Here is a 22416-nt window from a genome sequence, read left to right on the forward strand (position 1 = left end):
CGACAGTATGAATAGCTTTTTTTTTTTTTTTTTTTACTTTTTTTCATGCCTAGAAACAAACAGGTAGGTTGTTACCATGTAGCAGAATCATATGGACTGGGGTTTGATTGGCAACTTGATTTTGACATTATGCTGATAAAAACAGTGCTGCATGACTGAAAAAAAAATTTCTCTGTAGATAGCGTGAAGTCAGTTTTCATATTGTTCATCTGTGCATCATTTATGTAAATTACTCACCAATTTAAATGGGGACGTTCTCTCATTTCTTGAATGCTTTGCTGACCAGGTTGTGATTTGCAGTTTTCGTGCACATCAATAAAGGAACTAGCCAGTGTTCGTTGGAATAGCTTTAGTGGTTTATTGCCATTGCATTTCCTGATGTCTTAAAAGCCCTGGACTGTCTAATACCCTGTCCACACTAGGGATTTTGTACCGATACGAAACTACTTTCGTACCGCAACACCTGTCCACACTAGCAACTATACCGGTACTGTAGCGGTATAACTGTATCGGTACGAAACCTACAAATGTATGGGTTTCGTACCGGTACAGTATTGGTACTGTAGCGCTTTGCGTAGTGTGGACAGATGAAGCGGCTCTGTATCGATACAAATATAATGCGCATGAGCAAAGTCACACACCTCAATCGATGTCTTCGCTGAATAAAATAGTGAAGAACGGTGATTCGTTTCTTTCTTTCTTTCTTTCTTTCTTTCTTTCTTTCTCAACTGCCTCGCGCTTTTTATACGATTCGACTGAATAAATGACCACCAGAAATACAGACTGTACACTGACGACAAAAAGCACACACACGTTGTTTCATCCGTACGGAAGCCGAGAGAGGCCCTTCATATAATCCTTTTTTTTTTTATTCACCTTGTTATCCTGAGATAACGACATAATCAATTCAGGATCTCGAGAAAACAACACAACTAATTCGAGATCTCGAGAAAACAAAACCGTTATTTCGAGATCTCGAGAAAACAAAACAATTATTTCATGATCTCGAGTAAACAGCTGATAAATGGTTCATTCAGGTGCGCCAAGAGACTTGCTGACTTTGGGGCTATTTCTCATTCTGTATAGACGCAACTTTGGTCATTAGAATGTCTGGAATAATCGATCACCTAATAAGGCAATATTTTGATTGGGGTTGACACAGGGAGAGATTGCATTAAGCCTTTTAATAAGGGATAATTTCAAAATTAGTCCGCGGCACCTCCGCAGAAGACTGGCCCGGCTTCGTCTCTACTGACGGAGATACAGTGATCCAGCTGAGATCATGAAATAATTGTTTTGTTTTCTCGAGATCTCGAAATAACGGATGCCATATATTCTCGGAAGGAAGTTACTCGGGAACCACGGAAACATTTCGCGCACGCGCATTTCAACTACCGTGAAAGAAAACCGCAAACATTTCTCGCTAGTGTGGACAGATGCACTAAACTGTACCGGCATACTTTGTATCGATACAGTTATACCACTTTCGTACCGGTATAAGTGTGAACACAGCATAAATATAAAAGTAAGGGAGAAACCCCCCACACTCTTAGTTCCTTTCATGTTTAGCACTGATAGGTATACCTGATGGCCGTAAATCACGACTGCTTTGATCTCCACTGCTCGACCATGTTCGTACTACTCCCAAACCATCACCTTCCATCCTCATTGGTCTGGTCTGCCCATGAAGAGAACTTCCCTTGCATTGGGCTTTATTGCCATGCTTATTGAACCCCACAAACGAGCTCTGCTGTTGGGTTCCCGTAGACGCTTCCATCCTCCCAACCACAGGAGACAAGGACAAGCTCGGACAGGATGTCTTTGCACTCGTTCGCTTCCAAGAAGCCTTTCTTCCTTGTTCCAAAGGCAAGCGCCTCTGCATGGACGTGGATTCACAGAAATTAAGCGTTGCAGTATGTGCGCTGTCGATACAGAGGGCCTGGGTGTCCTGGACGATGGATTCAGGAGGAACAGGAGCCAGAATGGCTGCTTTGGATACGTCAGGTCTTTCTTTCCTCTGCAAGCCAATACCGGGTACAAACAACCCCGTAATCTGCTGATTGATCCGGGCACTACTGGTAGGAGGTGCTGTGCTAATGACCTTCATGTCATTACCAGTCAATGTGAGAGGGTTGTAGATGACATGCCAATCCACGGGGCAGCACACAGACTGTCGTAACCATGTCTTGATGCAGCCAGAATGAAACTGCAGTGTCAGGGGTGGAAAAAAAAAAAGAAAAAGAAGGAAATCCTGGTTGGTTTGGTATACAACCCCGATTCCAAAAAAGTTGGGACAAAGTACAAATTGTAAATAAAAATGGAATGCAATAATTTACAAATCTCAAAAAGTGATATTGTATTCACAATAGAACATAGACAACATATCAAATGTCGGAAGTGAGAGGTTTTGAAATTTCATGCCAAATACTGGCTCATTTGAAATTTCATGACAGCAACACATCTCAAAAAAGTTGGGACAGGGGCAATAAGAGGCTGGAAAAGTTAAAGGTACAAAAAAGGAACAGCTGGAGGACCAAATTGCAACTCATTAGGTCAATTGGCAATAGGTCATTAACATGACTGGGTATAAAAAGAGCATCTTGGAGTGGCAGCGGCTCTGAGAAGTAAAGATGGGAAGAGGATCACCAATCCCCCTAATTCTGCGCCGACAAATAGTGGAGCAATATCAGAAAGGAGTTCGACAGTGTAAAATTGCAAAGAGTTTGAACATATCATCATCTACAGGGCATAATATCATCAAAAGATTCAGAGAATCTGGAAGAATCTCTGTGCGTAAGGGTCAAGGCCGGAAAACCATACTGGGTGACCGTGATCTTCGGGCCCTTAGACGGCACTGCATCACATACAGGCATGCTTCTGTATTGGAAATCACAAAATGGGCTCAGGAATATTTCCAGAGAACATTATCTGTGAACACGATTCACCGTGCAATCCGCCGTTGCCAGCTAAAACTCTATAGTTCAAAGAAGAAGCCGTATCTAAACACGATCCAGAAGCGCAGATGTCTTCTCTGGGCCAAGGCTCATTTAAAATGGACTGTGGCAAAGTGGAAAACTGTTCTGTGGTCAGACGAATCAAAATTTGAAGTTCTTTATGGAAATCAGGGACGCCGTGTCATTCGGACTAAAGAGGAGAAGGACGACCCAAGTTGTTATCAGCGCTCAGTTCAGAAGCCTGCATCTCTGATGGTATGGGGTTGCATTAGTGCGTGTGGCACGGGCAGCTTACACATCTGGAAAGACACCATCAATGCTGAAAGGTATATCCAGGTTCTAGAGCAACATATGCTCCCATCCAGACGACGTCTCTTTCAGGGAAGACCTTGCATTTTCCAACATGACAATGCCAAACCACATACTGCATCAATTACAGCATCATGGCTGCGTAGAAGAAGGGTCCGGGTACTGAACTGGCCAGCCTGCAGTCCAGATCTTTCACCCATAGAAAACATTTGGCGCATCATAAAACGGAAGATACGACAAAAAAGACCTAAGACAGTTGAGCAACTAGAATCCTACATTAGACAAGAATGGGTTAACATTCCTATCCCTAAACTTGAGCAACTTGTCTCCTCAGTCCCCAGACGTTTACAGACTGTTGTAAAGAGAAAAGGGGATGTCTCACAGTGGGAAACATGGCCTTGTCCCAACTTTTTTGAGATGTGGTGTTGTCATGAAATTTAAAATCACCTAATTTTTCTCTTTAAATGATACATTTTCTCAGTTTAAACATTTGATATGTTATCTATGTTCTATTCTGAATAAAATATGGAATTTTGAAACTTCCACATCATTGCATTCCGTTTTTATTTGCAATTTGTACTTTGTCCCAACTTTTTTGGAATCGGGGTTGTAGATGCCATTCTCTGACCCAATCTTTTCATTTTGTCGTCGTCAGACGATTAACAAGCACCATTACACACTGCTATACAAACTTCACAGTACACAACTCAGAGATGTGTTTCCTTTCTGGAAAGTTACCTTGTGTCGACAGGGGAGAGTTTTAACCTGCTGGCCCACGTGGAAGCTCTGAAGGCAAAGGAGACACTGTATTCCCAGTGCCAGAAGTCGGGAACTTTGGTGAATCTGTATTACTGGGAAAAGCCTGAAAACGTGCTCTGGAACCACGTCTGACACGACACCAGGTTCAACACTGCAACACCAAATGTGGTGTATCCATTAAAAATATTTAAAGTGATACAGGTCGACGTATTAAAAAGATGAATAGTACCCGGTGGAGCTAGAATAACCCCTAGGCACTTGAATCACATGCAGTATTGCCTGCTGCCTCATGCTTGTGAAGGAGAATGAGCTGGAAAAACACCGTGCGCTAAATGTTTACATTTGGGTACGGAAATGGCCGAAGTTTATCCTCATTATAATATTATAATGAGCCAGGTTACAACAAACATGGCGGAACTGGCAGCCTCCGACACAGAAGCGAGCACTCGAGAGCCTTCGAGCTCACGGGTGCGTTTAGATTTGGAATATTTCAATTCTAACCTGTATAAAAGTTGATGTTTCTCAAAGTAGAAACTCTTTTGTCACTCACCTATCCAGCAGCATCGTGGCCAATTTGGCATCAGACGGCACATTTGTTTTTGCCTTTTTTTTCGGCCGTCCATCGAGGAAGCTCACTAGCAATATTTACTCGGCTTGTCTGCCATGTTTTTATCCCTCTATTTTCTGGCGCGTTTTGCCTCTACTTCCTTTAAATCGTCGGGGGTTTTTTTTGTCTCGATTTAGGAATCTTCGTTCAATCTGGGCGATCCGCCATGTTTGCTGTGGGTCACGACCTCTGACCCTCATGTGACTTTTCCAAACTGGCTACTGAGCAGTTTGTAAACGGACTAAAGGCCTCTGCATGCTCTTGCGACAAGGCTTTCGCAGATAGCTTTTCGCAGACAGTTGTAATTTATCGTTGAGCGGGGAGTAATAGGCGTGCGCGATGTTATTCACCGCCACAACGCAAGGGGGCGCGAAGTCGCTAGGAGTAGTTGGTGGGTGTGGTTAGTGGAGTGTTTATCCTCCGGTTACTTATAATGACTAGAACTTTTTTTTTTTTTATAATGACTAGAACTGGAGTCGTATAGATGTACGTACTTCCTCAGTCAACCGCTCTTCGTGGTGCTCCATCTTCGCTTGTGTTTTTAAAAATGCCGGTTGTGAAAACAAACCAAACCGGGAAAGTAGGGAAGCGGAAGTGCGTGTACAGCGGATGTAGAGTGGACCAATCAGAGCCCTCTTGTCTGCGGCGCTGTCTGCGAGGCTTCTGCGGTGGTCACAATTTTTGGGAGGTGCACGCAGAGCGTCTGCGAAGGTGGGGGGGCTACGCAGACGCTGTCTGCGACGCTATCTGCGAGGACTGGGTTGTCAGCATAAATTGGCCTTAACGCGTGGTTAGGATGCTCCGCATGCATTAGGAAATAAAATGCATTGAAACATGATGCATACAAGCTATGGGGATGGGTATCAGCTCAAATAATTCAGAAAGGGGCTTGGATTAAAGGATTCCTGAACCAGCACATCAACCTGTGTCACTTTAAGCAATTAGAATTAGAATAGAGTTGATTATTATATGATATATTCCTACTTACTTAGCGTACATCTCTTGATTGTCGGTTACACTTTTCTTGCTTTCCGTCATTAGTTGCCATGACTGATTTCTTTTCTGAAGAATCATATTAAAGCCGTGTGTCAGTTAGAAAATATAAGTCTCTGAAATGACAAAACCCCAAATATTCAGGCCAAATGGAGATCAGAAATGATAAAAAAACCCTCACCATTCTAACTGCAAAGCTGTGTTGAGGATGAGAGCTTCTCTTAAAGCAGTCCTCGCACAGGTGGTAATAACTGCACACTGTGCACCTACAGCATGAACGCAGAACTTCATTACAGAGAAGATTAAACAAGCAATGGACCGTTTGTCTTTTTAAAGAACCTCTGAGCAAATGATGGAGTCTGCATCCCCATCTGTGGAATTGTGATGGCTTTATCTAAAGTACCTGAACAGATGAACAACTAGAAAAGGTTCTGAACGAGTGTCAATGGATTTAATAGTTTAATTCTTTAAACTAAAAGGTAGATAAGCTGAATTTACACCACTGACGCAGAGAGTTCTGTTGGGATCACTATTTATATCCACCTACAATGCTGTGGGTAGATGTTCTATAAGCAAGGGCTTGGTTATCTCATCTCATCATCTGTAGCCGCTTTATCCTGTTCTACAGGGTCGCAGGCAAGCTGGAGCCTATCCCAGCTGACTACGGGCGAAAGGCGGGGTACACCCTGGACAAGTCGCCAGGTCATCACAGGGCTGACACATAGACACAGACAACCATTCACACTCACACCTACGCTCAATTTAGAGTCACCAGTTAACCTAACCTGCATGTCTTTGGACTGTGGGGGAAACCGGAGCACCCGGAGGAAACCCACGCGGACACGGGGAGAACATGCAAACTCTGCACAGAAAGGCCCTCGCCGGCCACGGGGCTCGAACTCGGACCTTCTTGCTGTGAGGCGACAACGCTAAACACTACACCACCGTGCCGCTGGGCTTGGTTATAATTATAATTTTCACTCATGACACCCAGATCAATGTTTATTCCAATCCAGCAATTTAAAATACTCAGAAATCTGTTCAATCTGCCAAAAGTAATTATAATTAATATAATCATTATTCAAAAAAAAAGTCAATGGATATCATCAAAAATGACTAACTTGCTTATTAATAGAAGATTTCACCTACTTAAAACATTTTCCAATAACAGGACAGATTCTGCAGTTGTTGCATGGGATCCCCAGATGTTTCTCCAGACGTGCTCTCTCTGAAGGGGTATGCAGCTGACCTGCATTTCCCACCTGAATTTACACAAGCAGTCACACACACACACACGATACATTTGCTGGGTATTTACACTTACATAAGAAATAAATAAGAATTCCAAGGTTTAAAAGTTCGACTTTCTTTCAGATTTTTCAAGTGTAGGTCATAAAAAGAAGAATTTTCCCTGACAACCAATTATTTTTGCTTAGTGGACCAAAAGTGACTGAATTCAAATCACAGACTTCCAATTTTATTAGTTAAAAAAAAAAAAGAACAATTAATGAATTTCTCGCCACATGGCCCTAAATTCTCCGCTATTTTTTCCTGCTTCACCATGACCCAATACAAGATACTACGTCATGCATCACATCACATGGTGGGCTTTCACCGTTCGAGCAACGCATTGTGGGATACAAATTTGAAACGGGACAAAAATGGAGGACGTGAGTGTGCGAATGAAACGTGAAAGACTGACTACAGTAATGGAAAGAAAGCGAGAAGAAAAGACGTTATGTTCTATACGACGGAAAGGAAACGTAGGACCAAACTAATAAATATCGGCGCTCAGCGAGCACCTCGGTGTGATCAGCTGTTCGTTTAGCGACAGAATGATGGAACTGTCAGTGCACGCTCAAAGGGAAACCTGCGCATGCGCACACACACATGGACTTCTTCTGTCTGCTTGACTGCGCAAAGCGAGCGATTTCACGCACATTATTTGCTTTAATCCCTTCAAATTAAATAACTTCCCAGACACAGAACAAAATAGCCTGATATTTTGTGAGATATTACAGAAATAAACATATCACAACGACCACATTTCAGACGGAGCTAAATTTTAATCGATTTTATGAAATCGAAAGGCCGTCTCGCTTTAAGTATTTGGGAAAATCCTACTTTAAGCCTGTCCTACCATTTCCAGCAGCATCTTCAATGTGCTGAAGGTCTCCCGGCACAGTGGACACTTCACCATGCTGTCTGTCTCGGACCTGCTCTGATGGTCAACCCAGACTTTCATGCAGGAGATATGAATGTTGTTTCCGCATCCAAACCTATAAATGATAAAGCTGGCATAAGACGAGACCAGGGCACTTTAAAATTGTTTCTCTTTAATGATAGATCAAACATAAGCTTGGCATTACTATTAATAATAATCAAATAAGTTGTAAATGATGGCATTTTTGAGCCAATCGATATATATCAGTCAGGCCCTGGTTGGTATGAACCTGCAATACGCCACTGGAAGTTTCTTCCTAAGCAGTTCTTCTTGACAGATGGGACAGATATCATCCTCCCTAATGTCCTTCTGCTTGATAAAACCATCATCTTCTTCATGAGAGCAAAGCTTTTCAGGGGCTGACGGGACGCTGTCCTTCTTGGATGGGTGCTGTAACACCTCCAGGATCTGTCTCTCTACAAGACCTGTCTGGAAACAGTCTGGATAAGAGGAGACATAAGATAAATTCTGTCGTTATCAGTGTGACTCTTCTCTCCCCCAATACAGAACATTGATCATAAATGAAGAAAACTCACATTCATGATCTCTTGGTAGCCTAAATTTGCGCATCAGAATCCTGCAATAATGAAATTAATTGAGGGGACATACATAACAGGTGCCAAAAATTAGAGCTACACATAGTATCACCTGACTACATTACACTGAGCATACAACTAATCACCAGAGCATGAAATAATACAAATACAATACAAAATAATAAGATGTGCTGGATCAAGGGCTAGTTTATAAGCTACTGAATATTCAGAGTGGAAGCCATATTGTACTGAGATCGTAACAACTACCATAATATTATTCATCCTCTAACGATATATCATTGTTTTAGTTTTCCATTTTTTAATTGTCTCATGCTTTAAAAATAATGGAAAAAACTGCTTTTCGGTCCTTATTTTCTAGACCAGATTTTTATGCTTGTCTATAAACTAGACGCTACTGAAAAGTAGACAAGTCGCCAGGTCATCACAGGGCTGACACATAGACACAACCATTCACACTCACATTCACACCTACGGTCAATTTAGAGTCACCAGTTAACCTAACCTGCATGTCTTTGGACTGTGGGGGAAACCGGAGCACCCGGAAGAAACCCACGTGGACACGGGGAGAACATGCAAACTCTGCACAGAAAGGCCCTCGTCAGCCACGGGGCTCGAACCCGGACCTTCTTGCTGTGAGGTGACAGCGCTAACCACTACACCACCGTGCTGCCCGGTAAAGGAACATTCATTGGCAAAATTAAGAAAATCTAAAACTAAAGAGAACTACAAGTTGGCCTAGTGGTTAGTGTGTCCGTCTCTCAATCAGATCGTGAGTTCTACTCACGGTTGGGTCATACCAAAGACCATCATAAAAATGGTGCCATCTGGCAGGGTACGCTGCAATACAGATGCGAGTTTGGAGTCAAACTCTCGCGGTTACCAGAGGACCAGCCCCACACTGTAAAGGGCTCTTGCGACAAGGCTTACGCAGATAGCTTTTCGCAGACAGTTGTAATTTATCGTTGAGCGGGGAGTAATAGGCGTGCGCGATGTTATTCACCGCCACAACGCAAGGGGGCGCGAAGTCGCTAGGAGTAGTTGGTGGGCGTGGTTAGTGGAGTGTTTATCCTCCGGTTACTTATAATGACTAGAACTGGAGTCGTATAGATGTACGTACTTCCTCACTTCCTTGATCAACCGCTCTTCGTGCTGCTCCATCTTCGCTCGTGTTTTAAAAATGGCGGTCGTGAAAACAAACCAAACCGGGAAAGTAGGGAAGCGGAAGTGTGTGTACAGCGGATGTAGAGTGGACCAATCAGAGCCCTCTTGTCTGCGAGGCTTCTGTGGTGGTCACAATTTTTGGGAGGTGCGCGCAGAGCGTCTGCGAAGGTCGGGGGGGCTACGCAGACACTGTCTGCGACGCTATCTGCGAGGACTGGGTTGTCAGCATAAATTGGCCTTAAGCCTAGCTATGTGAGAGGCTGAGGGCTACGGAAACGAAGCTCAGCTGCGCCACATGGCGTGGGAAGGACTTTTGAAGACCAAGGAGCATGGACTATTGGTTGATTTGGCATGGAGTGACCCAATGTTACCAGCAGATGTGTTTGCAGAGGTCTTTCTCTTTCTGGAAGGTTCCACAGGTGCAGGTGTGAGGATCACCTAGGAACACCTACAATGATTTAAAAAGAAAAATAACAACAACTCTGTGAAACTGACAAATAACAGTCACTAAAAATGTTTCTGTTTTCCTGTAAAGAAACCTCACTTTGTAGTTTCTGGGTTCTCTATCCTCTTTGAGGAGGAACCCTGTGGGCCCAAGTTCTTTCAGGAGGAACATGGTTGTGCTGAGGGACTCTTCCTGATGCCCAGTCACTGCACCACTGGCTGCTTTTCTCCACACTCTTTTCCCGAACATTCCTCCGTCAGTTAGCTCACTTTAAAATCCCCTCACTAGCAGTTTTAACCCAGTACTTACATACAAACACGCTTTCCTGAAGGTTTTATCAGTAAAAAATACTCCAAAGTCTGTGTTTTGACAGGAGAGAAACATGTCGACAAATTACCACAGATCTCTCGAACTACCGTTGCCATGACGACACTTTTACGCCGAATCCCTGACGTCATTTTAACACAAAGGGCACTACATAGTCAACACAAGCCCGGTGTGTGACCCACTCGGTAGTGTTCTTCTGTGTAAACTCAGGAACCATTTTGGGATTCAGCCCTACAGCACACAAACAGGCGCGAATCTGCATGGAGCCACAAGGTGGCGGACTTTATCTAACATTGTCCTGTGGGTTGATTGGGTGGAAGTGGAATACAAATCTGATTTTCAGGCAAAACAAACAAACAACGATACAAAGTAAAAAAACAAGAAAAGTTTTGTTTCTTATATACTGCTTTAGTATAGCAAGTACCACATATTAAACACAGAGCACATTTCAGCATTTTGACAAAAACAGTTGGCTAACTCCACGAGTCTTATTGAGGTATTTCACCTGACGTCACAGGGTCACGTGACGCCCCGGTGTCCACCATTTTGGACGGCAAGCTAGCTAATGTCAACAACAGTAGCTAGTATGTTACTGTAGCAATATTTACGTTCAGTCATTTGGATGACTGTTAAAACCTTTCAGTCTCAAGTTTTTCCTTTACTGGATTTACCAGTTTACTGAGTGAGCGCGCGATGGCTCCCGGCTCGGCCGGAGAGCGCGCGATGGCTCCCGGCTTGGCCGAGCGCGCTGGCTCAGTAAACTAGTAAATCCAGTAAAGGAAAAACTTGAGACTGAAAGGTTTTAACAGTCATCCAAATGACTGAACGTAAACATTGCTACAGTAACATACTAGCTACGATGTTGTTGACATTAGCTAGTGCTAACAGCTAGTTGCTAATACACTGCTACAACTACACCGACCCTAATAATACAGTTCTTAGTCATTGCCTGGTAACAGCAAATTTATAACGGGCCATGTCTCAACAGACTAAGAAGTTATTTCAATGCCATTTAATAACATTTTGTTTATCCTGAGGACCGAAAGTAAATGAAAATGTGAACAAACCTTAGCTGTAATCAGATGGCGACCACCGGCTCCGGGGACGACCCGCTGATGTAGGCATGTTACCCAGCCTGACACAAAATATTTGTAGGCATCCAAACTCTTATACGCTTTCAGATCAATACCTGTGTATAGCGATGGGTTTTTAACGACATAGGTATACAGATCATGTGGGCCGAAGTCAGGTAAAGACGAGGGCTTCGTGTACTTCCGTACGTCAGTGAACAATCCTGGTGGAAGCAGGTAAACGTCGTTCTCTAAGCCTGCTAACCTCAATTTTTGCAAATACCTCTCCCTCTGCTCGCCCTGTAAATGCCCTACGTCGCTGGATAGTGAAGGTGTTTTCTGCATCTCGCTCCTCTTTCTTTTATGTTTTTCGTTTGTCGCCTTCCTCGCATTCAAACTGATTCGAGCCGTGCCGTCCAAAATGGTAGCATCACATGACTTGGTCACGTGAGTGAAATACCTCAATATTTGCTCAGGTTGTAATGGACGTTTAGACTGCAGTTTTTCTTATTTAGATATTTGAAAAGTGATTGGTCATCAAGGAAAAGTCCATCCTTAAACACATTACATGTCCTCCTATTGAAATATTTCTGATTTGTTTAGTTATCCTGGTGCTAATTTGTTGGTTAATGTTATATTTTCTAAATACCAGTGTAGTTAGTTAGCGGTTGTCTTGTGAGAAGTTACTTAGCGGTTGTCCAGTGAGAAGTTAGTTAGCGGTTGTCCTTTGAGAAGTTACTTAGTGGTTGTCCTGTGAGAAGTTAGTTAACGGTTGTCCTTTGAGAAGTTACTTAGTGGTTGTCCTGTGAGAAGTTAGTTAACGGTTGTCCTTTGAGAAGTTACTTAGTGGTTGTCCAGTGAGAAGTTAGTTAGCGGTTGTCCTTTGAGAAGTTAGTTAGCGGTTGTCCTGTGAGAAGTTAGTTAGCAGTTGTCTTGTGAGAAGTTACTTAGCGGTTGTCTTGTGAGAAGTTATTTAGCGGTTGTCCAGTGAGAAGTTAGTTAGCGGTTGTCCTTTGAGAAGTTACTTAGTGGTTGTCCTGTGAGAAGTTAGTTAGCGGTTGTCCTTTGAGAAGTTACTTAGTGGTTGTCCTGTGAGAAGTTAGTTAACAGTTGTCCTTTGAGAAGTTACTTAGCAGTTGTCCTGTGAGAAGATAGTTAGCGGTTGTCCTTTGAGAAGTTACTTAGTGGTTGTCCTGTGAGAAGTTAGTTAACAGTTGTCCTTTTGAGAAGTTAGTTAGCGGTTGTCCTGTGAGAAGTTACTTAGTGGTTGTCCTGTGAGAAGTTAGTTAACAGTTGTCCTTTGAGAAGTTAGTTAGCGGTTGTCTTGTGAGAAGTTACTTAACGGTTGTCCAGTGAGAAGTTAGTTAGCGGTTGTCCTGTGAGAAGTTAGTTAGCGGCTGTCCAGTGAGAAGTTAGTTAACGGTTGTCCTTTGAGAACTTAGTTAGTGGTTGTCCTGTGAGAAGATAGTTAGCAGTTGTCCTTTGAGAAGTTACTTAGTGGTTGTCCTGTGAGAAGATAGTTAGCAGTTGTCCTGTGACGTGTTAGTTAGTGGTTGTCCATGAGAAGTTAGTCAGCAGTTGTCCAGTGAGAAGTTAGTTAACGATTGTCCTGTGTGAAGTTAGTTAACGGTTGTCCTGTGAGAAGTAAGTTAGCGGTTGTCCTGTGAGAAGTTACTTAGTGGTTGTCCAGTGAGAAGTTAGTTAGCGGTTGTCCTTTGAGAAGTTAGTTAGCGGTTGTCCTGTGAGAAGTTAGTTAGCGGTTGTCCTTTGAGAAGTTAGTTAGCAGTTGTCTTGTGAGAAGTTACTTAGCGGTTGTCCAGTGAGAAGTTAGTTAGCGGTTGTCCTTTGAGAAGTTAGTTAGCAGTTGTCTTGTGAGAAGTTACTTAGCGGTTGTCCAGTGAGAAGTTAGTTAGCGGTTGTCCTTTGAGAAGTTACTTAGTGGTTGTCCTGTGAGAAGTTAGTTAACAGTTGTCCTTTGAGAAGTTACTTAGTGGTTGTCCTGTGAGAAGTTAGTTAACAGTTGTCCTTTGAGAAGTTACTTAGTGGTTGTCCTGTGAGAAGTTAGTTAACAGTTGTCCTTTGAGAAGTTAGTTAGCGGTTGTCCTGTGAGAAGTTACTTAGTGGTTGTCCTGTGAGAAGTTAGTTAACAGTTGTCCTTTGAGAAGTTAGTTAGTGGTTGTCCTGTGAGAAGTTAGTTAGCAGTTGTCCTGTGAGAAGTTAGTTAGCGGTTGTCTTGTGAGAAGTTACTTAGCGGTTGTCCCGTGAGAAGTTTCTTAACGGTTGTCCAGTGAGAAGTTAGTTAGCGGTTGTCCTGTGAGAAGTTAGTTAGCGGCTGTCCAGTGAGAAGTTAGTTAACGGTTGTCCTTCGAGAACTTAGTTAGTGGTTGTCCTGTGAGAAGATAGTTAGCAGTTGTCCTGTGACGTGTTAGTTAGTGGTTGTCCAGTGAGAAGTTAGTCAGCAGTTGTCCAGTGAGAAGTTAGTTAACGGTTGTCCTGTGAGAAGTTAGTTAGCGGTTGTTCTTTGAGAAGTTAGTTAACGGTTGTCCTGTGAGAAGTAAGTTAGCGGTTGTCCTGTGAGAAGTTACTTAGTGGTTGTCCAGTGAGAAGTTAGTCAGCGGTTGTCCAATGAGAAGTTACTTAGCGGTTGTCCAGTGAGAAGTTAGTTAGCGGTTGTCCTGTGAGAAGTTAGTTAGCGGCTGTCCAGTGAGAAGTTAGTTAGCGGTTGTCCAGTGAGAAGTTAGTTAACAGTTGTCCTTTGAGAAGTTAGTTAGTGGTTGTCCTGTGAGAAGATAGTTAGCGGTTGTCCTGTGACGTGTTAGCGATTGTCCAGTGAGAAGTTAGTTAACGGTTGTCCTTTGAGAAGTTAGCTAGTTAGCGGTTGTCCTGTGAGAAGATAGTTAGCGGTTGTCCTGTGACGTGTTAGCGGTTGTCCAGTGAGAAGTTAGTTAACGGTTGTCCTTTGAGAAGTTAGCTAGTTAGCGGTTGTCCTGTGAAAAGATAGTTAATGATTGTCCTGTGAGAAGTTAGTTAGCGGTTGTCCAGTGAGATGTTAGTTAGCGGTTGTCCAGTGAGAAGTTAGTTAGCGGTTGTCCAGTGAGAAGTTAGTTAGCGGTTGTCCAGTGAGAAGTTAGTTAACAGTTGTCCTTTGAGAAGTTAGTTAGTGGTTGTCCTGTGAGAAGATAGTTAGCGGTTGTCCTGTGACGTGTTAGCGATTGTCCAGTGAGAAGTTAGTTAACGGTTGTCCTTTGAGAAGTTAGCTAGTTAGCGGTTGTCCTGTGAGAAGATAGTTAGTGGTTGTCCTGTGACGTGTTAGCGGTTGTCCAGTGAGAAGTTAGTTAACGGTTGTCCTTTGAGAAGTTAGCTAGTTAGCGGTTGTCTTGTGAAAAGATAGTTAATGATTGTCCTGTGAGAAGTTAGTTAGCGGTTGTCCAGTGAGATGTTAGTTAGCGGTTGTCCAGTGAGAAGTTAGTTAGCGGTTGTCCAGTGAGAAGTTAGTTAGCGGTTGTCCTGTGAGAAGTTAGTCAGCAGTTGTCCAGTGAGAAGTCAGTTAGCGGTTGTCCTGTGAGAAGTTAGCAGGAGGCATTGTTATTGCTAGCACACTCACAATGACATTTAACAGTTGAGTAAAATTCAATGATCTTAAATATTAGGGATAATAGTCAGGTTTCGTTGTTAGCTCCTTGGAAGAGCATGCAGTCAAACACACGTGGGTAATTAACTTTACAAAAAAAGGAAAAAAAGAAGAGAGTCACTGCTGTCTAGGAAGAGGTAGCATCAGTTCCAAATCGGTTCCAGATAAACCAAGAACCATATTGTGTGTTCTGGCAACATCTGCTTCTTCTCACTGTTTTTCAGTTGCAATGGGAGGTCACTTTGAGGACGATGAGGGAACTACTATAAAACAAGGCATGAGACACACAGACACATTTGCGTCAGCGCCAGTGAAGCAAACGTGAAAGAGCACATGTGTTGCCCAACACGATTACACACCAGGACTGTCCAGAGACCGGGTTATGGCCGTGAATCACTCCTGCACATCTCATCTCCTGTATTGTCCTCAAGCACACCATCTAGTCATGTTCATGGACTGATTATTTGGGAGATTACCAAAGTGGAGGCTACATATCCTAATATTATGGTTAGTGGCAAGGCTAATCTGCTAAACAGATCTGATACAATTACTTTGTTGCTTAAGTATCTGTTCAAGAATTACTTCACCTAAATACTTATGACTTTTACTACATTTCAGTGATCTTCTTTCTGCTCACTGTGTTTTCAAACAGCACTACTTTTCTCTGTAATCATATATTTGTAAAGTCAACTTTTAAGGTGACTTTTTTTTTAGCATTAGACCACTTCAATGAACAGAATGAGACCTAATACCCATCACTGTAATCTATCTACTGATAGGTTCACTTGTTTGCATTGTGACAGCTAGCAATTAGCATTAGTATTATCATACTGGGCGGCACGGTGGTGTAGTGGTTAGCGCTGTCGCCTCACAGCAAGAAGGTCCGGGTTTGAGCCCCGTGGCCGGCGAGGGCCTTTCTGTGCGGAGTTTGCATGTTCTCCCCGTGTCCGCGTGGGTTTCCTCCGGGTGCTCCGGTTTCCCCCACAGTCCAAAGACATGCAGGTTAGGTTAACTGGTGACTCTAAATTGAGCGTAGGTGTGAATGTGAGTGTGAATGGTTGTCTGTGTCTATGTGTCGGCCCTGTGATGACCTGGCGACTTGTCCAGGGTGTACCCCGCCTTTCGCCCGTAGTCAGCTGGGATAGGCTCCAGCTTGCCTGCGACCCTGTAGAAGGATAAAGCGGCTAGAGACAATGAGATGAGATGAGATTATCATACTGGCCAACCGGCAGAGTGCTGGTTTTAGTTCACTTTAGCTCATTTTTCCCACTTTCCTTGGTTTCTTGGTGGAAACTGCATTAATTTCCCATCAGGAACTAAAATCTGCGCATGTTTTGTAACCAAAGTAGTCGTGTTAGTCTTTTACTTTCAGACTTTAAGAAAATCTAATTCAACTTTTATCAGAGGATTTATTCAATTGCACTTTTACTTGAGTGAAGAATTTCAAAACTTTTATCACCTCTCTTGAATAACATAACAACTGGTTGAAATATTAACGTGTCTTAATGCACAGAAGCAAAATACTTCCTTCAATTGTAACAGCCCGAACAAACGTCAAGATTTTGAAGTACATTCCAAATTTTCACCAAGTCCTATAAGAGCATATCGAGAGAATGATGGCGATGATAAACAACTTTCCCTCTGTATAAAAGTGGGTTGTAATGGATTGCGTCATCAAAACATCTGTTGACCCAACAGATGCAGTCCAATTCATCATTTCAAATTGTTTCGAATTTGACAACTCCCAGTTTTATTGACCATGAACAATGGACGTCATGTCTGTTTCAGTTAACATCACTGTGGCAATGGGGGCATGGTCGAGCCCCCATTGTGGGTTTTCCCAGTGATGGGAAGCTGATAAAAGGAGGGAGAGGAGAGAAGAAGGGGAAAGCCAGAGTCTTGGCTGTGACTGTGTGTGTGTGTGATGCTTTATGTTTGTTGGAGGTCAACCATTGAAAAGCGAGGTTTGTGCATGAAAATAAAGCTAAGGTCATGCATAGCCGGTTGATTGGTGAGAGCCATGGCTGGGGCCTACCATGGCCAATCCAGCAGATTTTGGAGGTGATCCGTTGCATAAATTTGGGCAGAGTAAATATGCAAATGAGGCCATAGTAGTGATGGACGATGCTGGTAAAACCAATGGCGGCAGTGGCATATAGCAATGTATGGCCTTACGGCAATGATGGCAGTGTGTACGGTTTTCATAGCCGTAGTATGGCATAGCCATGGCAAGACAAAATATGCCATAGCCCCTAGGCAAACTTTTCACTTTCTGCAGAATGTTGTTTCGTGAACATTTTGAGCTTGATGGTTGCGACAGAATGCTACGGTAACTCCCGGTAGCCCACGTAAGCTTCATGCATGCCTCAAGGATGCTCACATATGCCTTCACGGTTTGGATGGATAAATTCATCCAGGGCTTGACCCATGACAATTTTCAACCCGATGAAACTTTCCACGCCTTCCCGGTTGTCAAGGTAGCTCCCGGCACTCACGTATTCTGATGGAAGGGCCCGGAACGTATGCCGGTTGACCCCCGGAATACTGAAAATTGTCTACTAGCATTTACCATGAAGTGATTCTGGCTATGTGAGACCTTAGCATAAAAGAGAGACTGTCCCAAACCCACCTGCCCATGTGTCTCAGCGTTCTCCACAATCAGGGAACTGTTACAGTCACTTTTCTCAGTTGAAACCCATTTGTTTTGAGGTACTGTATATTTATTTTCCATTTTGACATGTGCAATACATTTGAACATTGCTCCAGTTCTAATTGTGTGAGGTTGAAATAATCGAGACACATACGAATACTGAGGTGATTAAAAAAAAACAAAACAGCTGAGTGCAAAAGTTTGTATGCCTTTATGGCCAAATTAAGAAGGCCTGTCTGATACATCCTAATGCCCTACTTCTGGCTAGAGTCTCATCACATCGCTCCTGTGGCGTGGAAGATGGCCCCATATGGACAGTTACACTTAGCCACACTTAGAAAATGGCTCTGGACACTTTGCTATGATGGCTGAGGACTACAATCACCATAATAACTTTAGGACTGCAGTTGTCATGAACAATTTTGCACTCAAGTCTCCATCAATGAACAGTGCAACAAAATAGACTTCATGCTAAACTATAATGAATTTCCTGGTCACACAGTTGTAGTTTATGACTATATAGGACACAGTTATAGAAGCGAGTTATTTATAATCATGCTATCTTTTATCACCCAGATGAGGATGGGTTCCTTTTTGAGTCTGGTTCCTCTTGGGGTTTTTTCCTCATGTCGTCTGAGGGAGTTTTGCTCCTCAGGGATAAATAAATTTAGTAGGGATAAAATGAGCTCATATGTTTAAAGTCGCCCTGTGATGACCTGGCGACTTGTCCAGGGTGTACCCCGCCTTTCGCCCATAGTCAGCTGGGATAGGCTCCAGCTTGCCTGCGACCCTGTAGAACAGGATAAAGCGGCTACAGATAATGAGATGAGATGAGATGAGATGAGATGTTTAAAGTCTGTATTTTTCTGTAAAGCTGCTTTGCGACAATGTCTGTTGTTAAAAGCATGATACGAATAAACTGACTTGACTTGAACTGACTTGTATTTTAAGGTATTAACAGTGAAAACAATTAGAGTTCTTGTGGATCTAATAGACGCCCCCATTTTGACTTCTTGGTTTTGGTTCTCTTTGCACATATCATATACTTTTATATTTCATTTCATATTATATACAATTTTGTATATTTTAATAATAATAATTATGTTCCATGTCCAGAGGGCTACATAATAATCCAATACAAAAGCTGATTTCAAAGCTGCCTTTCATTCATTTTAATGTCACGCTGTGTCACCTAACGTTGTCTTATGACAATTTTCATGACCTTACGTTAGAACGTTATAATACCTAATACTGGAATGAGAGAATTATGTGTATTTACTCTTGGGTAATGTCTGTTTAAGCCTTTATAAATGTTTGTGTCGGGGTGTGTAACTCTAAAAAACATGTAACCTTATGAGTTTAAGTGAAGAGTTCACAAATTATATAGTGAAGGAGATATAAAATCGCACCCTATCCAATATATAGTGCACTATTTTGGGAGTTTTGCTCTTTTTTAAAAAAAATTCCAGACAGCATCTACAGTGGATATAAAAAGTGTACACACCCTGTTAAAATGACAGGTTTTTCTGATGTAAAAAAAAATGAGACCACAATAAATAATTTCAAAACTTTTCCCACCTTTAATGTGACCTATAACCTGTACAATTCAATTGAAAAACAAACAAATCTGTTGGGGGAAAAACATAAAAAATAAAAAAATGTACAATAAGCTGGTTGCATAGGTGTGAACACCTTTAAACTAATACTTTGTTGAAGCACCTTTTGATTTACAGCATTCAGTCTTTTTGGGTTCACACCTGCCGTCAATTAAAATGACTCTAACCCCAAATAAAGTTCAGACATTTACTCAGTTGCATCCTCCAGCAAAAGTCAGGGTTCACAGAGAGCTTACAAAGCATCAAAGGGATCTCATTGTTGAAAGGTATCAGTCAGGAGAAGGGGACAAAAACATTTCCACCACGGCATTAGATATACCATGGAGCACAGTGAAGCCCGTCATCAAGAAGTGGAGAAAATATGGGACAACAGTGTCATTATCGAGAACTGGACGTCCCTCCAAAATTGATGAAAAGACAAGATGAAAACTGGTCACACTGCAAAAAATAAAAATCTTAGGAAGTTTATTTGTCTATTTTCAAGTCAAAACATCTAGCCACCCTTATTATAAGACATAATTGCCCAACAAGCAAAACCTCATTTAGCTAGAAAGGCTAGTTTTTAGACAGTCCATCTTGAAAATCTTGTATAGACAAAATGTCTTGAAAAAGTCTTATTTGGAGCACCTTTGAAAATCTCATCTCATTATCTCTAGCCGCTTTATCCTTCTACAGGGTCACAGGCAAGCTGGAGCCTATCCCAGCTGACTACGGGCGAAAGGCGGGGTACACCCTGGACAAGTCGCCAGGTCATCACAGGGCTGACACATAGACACAGACAACCATTCACACTCACATTCACACCTACGCTCAATTTAGAGTCACCAGTTAACCTAACCTGCATGTCTTTGGACTGTGGGGGAAACCGGAGCACCCGGAGGAAACCCACGCAGACACGGGGAGAACATGCAAACTCCACACAGAAAGGCCCTCGCCGGCCCCGGGGCTCGAGCCCAGGACCTTCTTGCTGTGAGGCGACAGCGCTAACCACTACACCACCGTGCCGCCGCGGTTCATCTTGTTTCAAGAAAAAAAAAACAAAGTATGCTTGTTTTGGGAATAAATGAACTTTACTGAAATCTTTGAATTTTTCATCACAATTCATACATTTCAAAATAGTCAGTGCCCCCAAAACGCACTGTTGCTTTGGCGTTGTGTAAGCACTGTAAGTCAAAATGCGTAGACTTTTTTTTTGTGCCTGAGGTCCTGGGGAAGTGGAATCTTAAGAGCTGTTTTAATGTTTGAATGTTGAAATGGGAAAAAAAAAAAACTTGTTGCAATGCTACACGTGTCGTCAACTTGATTCAAGATAGTCTCTGGTCTCATATCTAGAGTATTTCACTAATTACAGGTCACAAAAGGAGAATCTTTTAAGCTAGCAATGCTTAGTTGTAGAATTTAACAATCCTAATATTAGTATATTTATCTTAAATTCAGTTTTTACTGCTAAGACTTTGTCATGAATTTAAGTGAAATACCCTTAAAATGAAATAAATAAAAATGACTTGAATGGCTAAATATAAGAAGTACGATCTTGTTATAAGAACTATTTTGATTATTTTGAGTTAATCAGATCTCGCATAATAAGTTCCCCAATCTTATTTTGGAATTATTTAATCAAAAAACAGGTTAGGTTTTTCATCTTACTTTAAGAAATCTTACCAAGTCAAATTTGACTAGTTCCATTGGCAGATTTTTTTCACCTGATTCAAGCAAATATGCTTTGTTTTAATCTTTTATTTCTTATTTTTGAAAGGCCATTTTTTGCAGTGCAGGGAGGCTGCCGAGAGGCCTACAGCAACACTGAAGGAGCTGCAGGAATTTCTGGCAAGTATTGGTTGTGTACTCCATATGAGAACAGTCTCCCGTATTCTCCATATGTCTGAATTATGAGGTAGGGTCAAGGAAAAACATCCAGGCCTGGATAAATTTTGCAAAAAAAAAAACCAACCATCAACTCTCCCAAAAGCATGTGGGAAAATGTGTTATGGTCTGATGAAACCAATGTTGAACTTTTTGGCAACAATTCCAAAAGATATGTTTGGTGCAAAAACACCACTGCACATCACCAAAAGAACCCCATACCCACGGTTAAGCATGGTGGTGGCAGCATCATGTTTTGGGGTTGTTTTTCTTCAGCTGGAACAGGGGCTTTAGTCAAGGTGGAGGGAATTATCAACAGTTCTAAATACCAGTCAATTTTGGCCCAAAACCTTCAGGTGTCTGCTAGAAAGCTGAAGATGAAGAGGAATTTCATCTTTCAGTATGACAATGACTCCAAAAAAGTTTTGGAACGGCCCAGCAAGAGCCCAGACCTAAATCCTGTGCACAAGAGACGCCCTTGCAATCTGACAGATTTGGAGCACTTTTGCAAGGAAGAGTGGGCAAATATTGCCAAGTCTAGACGTGGCAGGCTGATAGACTCCGACCCAAAAAGACTGAATGCTGTAATTAAATCAAAAGGTGCTTCAACAAAGTATTAGTTTAAGGGTGTGCACACTTATGCAACCATCATCATCATCATATCTCCCCATCCACTGCTTCAGCGGGTTGGGTGCCAAGGAGTCGCTCCAACATTGGCATGAACTGCTTTTTGTCCTGCATCTACCTTTGGATTTGCATTTTGAATAGTCCAGTAAGGCCCTCATATCTTTTCCATATATCACGGCTGTAAGGTTTTTTATTACAGCGGAACAGGATCTGTTTTTGTAATGCAGAATTTGGTAGTCTTGTTATGTGGGCTATATACTTTAGGTGTTGAGATAGGTAGAAGTTACAGATTGGTATAGAATGAGTGAGACAGAGTATGTTACTGTTAGAATATCTATAACGCCAGTCCACATCCTCTTCATCCGTTGCAGGTACGTCTCTACAACTACTCCTACTGTATCTTACTGGTACATTTACATGCTCAAACCCTTTACATACAAGTTTTCTCAGAAAATTCATCCACGTAGTCTCCAGTTTCTTTAGCTGACCCTCATTAAGAAAACAGGCTTGGATACTGTAGGTAAGATGACTGCGAACACAAGTAGTTAAAAATTTTACTCGTGTCAGCAGTTTAACTCGACGATCTGTACTGTAAGTACTGTCTTAATCTCGTTCCACTTCTT

At 42.3% G+C, this 22416-nt stretch overlaps 1 protein-coding gene across 1 annotated transcript; it reads right to left on the bottom strand.

Annotated features, from left to right (window-relative positions):
* Nucleotides 1-1549: 1549 nt before the first annotated feature.
* Nucleotides 1550-10258, bottom strand: zswim2 (zinc finger, SWIM-type containing 2). The gene is made up of 10 exons (XM_060918100.1): nucleotides 10109-10258; nucleotides 9936-10012; nucleotides 8383-8423; nucleotides 8076-8286; nucleotides 7763-7901; nucleotides 6772-6884; nucleotides 5804-5888; nucleotides 5618-5691; nucleotides 4002-4173; nucleotides 1550-2206 (listed from the first exon to the last, which is right to left on the bottom strand). Exons 1-10 carry the CDS (start codon nucleotides 10256-10258, stop codon nucleotides 1550-1552), a joined length of 1719 nt encoding a protein of 572 aa, XP_060774083.1.
* Nucleotides 10259-22416: the final 12158 nt, after the last annotated feature.

This window comes from Neoarius graeffei, chromosome 4, assembly GCF_027579695.1.
Source record: "Neoarius graeffei isolate fNeoGra1 chromosome 4, fNeoGra1.pri, whole genome shotgun sequence".
NCBI classification, from domain to species: domain Eukaryota; kingdom Metazoa; phylum Chordata; class Actinopteri; order Siluriformes; family Ariidae; genus Neoarius; species Neoarius graeffei.